Source organism: Passer montanus, unplaced genomic scaffold (assembly GCF_014805655.1).
Source record: "Passer montanus isolate IOZ18808 unplaced genomic scaffold, ASM1480565v1 scaffold884, whole genome shotgun sequence".
Classification (NCBI taxonomy): Eukaryota; Metazoa; Chordata; class Aves; order Passeriformes; family Passeridae; genus Passer; species Passer montanus.
In genome coordinates this window covers 1-484 of record NW_024374190.1, presented here as the reverse complement: position 1 = coordinate 484, position 484 = coordinate 1, and the positions used below count along the sequence as shown (strand labels likewise).

At 67.4% G+C, this 484-nt stretch overlaps 1 protein-coding gene across 1 annotated transcript in view; it reads right to left on the bottom strand.

Moving 5' to 3' along the window:
* Positions 1 to 454, bottom strand: part of LOC120513775 (bromodomain-containing protein 4-like) — a gene marked incomplete at its 5' end in the record, with an annotated part of 9033 nt that extends 8579 nt beyond the window's left edge. The window contains one exon of the mRNA XM_039733454.1: positions 41 to 454. Within this exon, the coding sequence (XP_039589388.1) occupies positions 41 to 454 (414 nt within the window). The remainder of the gene's footprint in view (positions 1 to 40) is intronic.
* Between the last annotated feature and the right edge of the window lie 30 nt (positions 455 to 484).

Sequence of the window (484 nt, the reverse complement as noted above, 5' to 3'; positions counted from 1 at the left end):
CCAACCCCCCATTCCCCCCCACCCCCCATCCCCGGCTCACCTTGATGGTGCTGAGGTCCATGGGGTGTTTGATGATGTCGCAGTAGTCGTGCAGCCCCAGCGCCTCCACGTCCACGGGTTTGTAGAAGGGCCAGGCGTAGGCCGCGTGCTTCTTGGCGAACATCTCCTTGATGATGCCGCCGCAGTACTTGAGCTGCTCCGAGGCCTTGGAGGCGCGCGCCTCGCCCGGGTGCTGCTGCGAGTCGGGCACCTCCTTCTTGGGGGGCTTGGCGGGCCGCCCGCCCTCGCGCCGCGGGCCCAGCTTGGCGGCCTTGGGCTCGGCGGGCAGCGCCGACGACTCGTGGATGGGGTCCATGGCGGTGGGAGTGGTGGTGTCTGCTTTCCTCTTCACGCCTTTCTTTGTCTGCCGGGGGAACCAAGATGTCAGGGACGGGATTGGGGAGTGGAGGTTGGGTTTGGGGGTGCTTGGGGGGTGGAGGTTGGG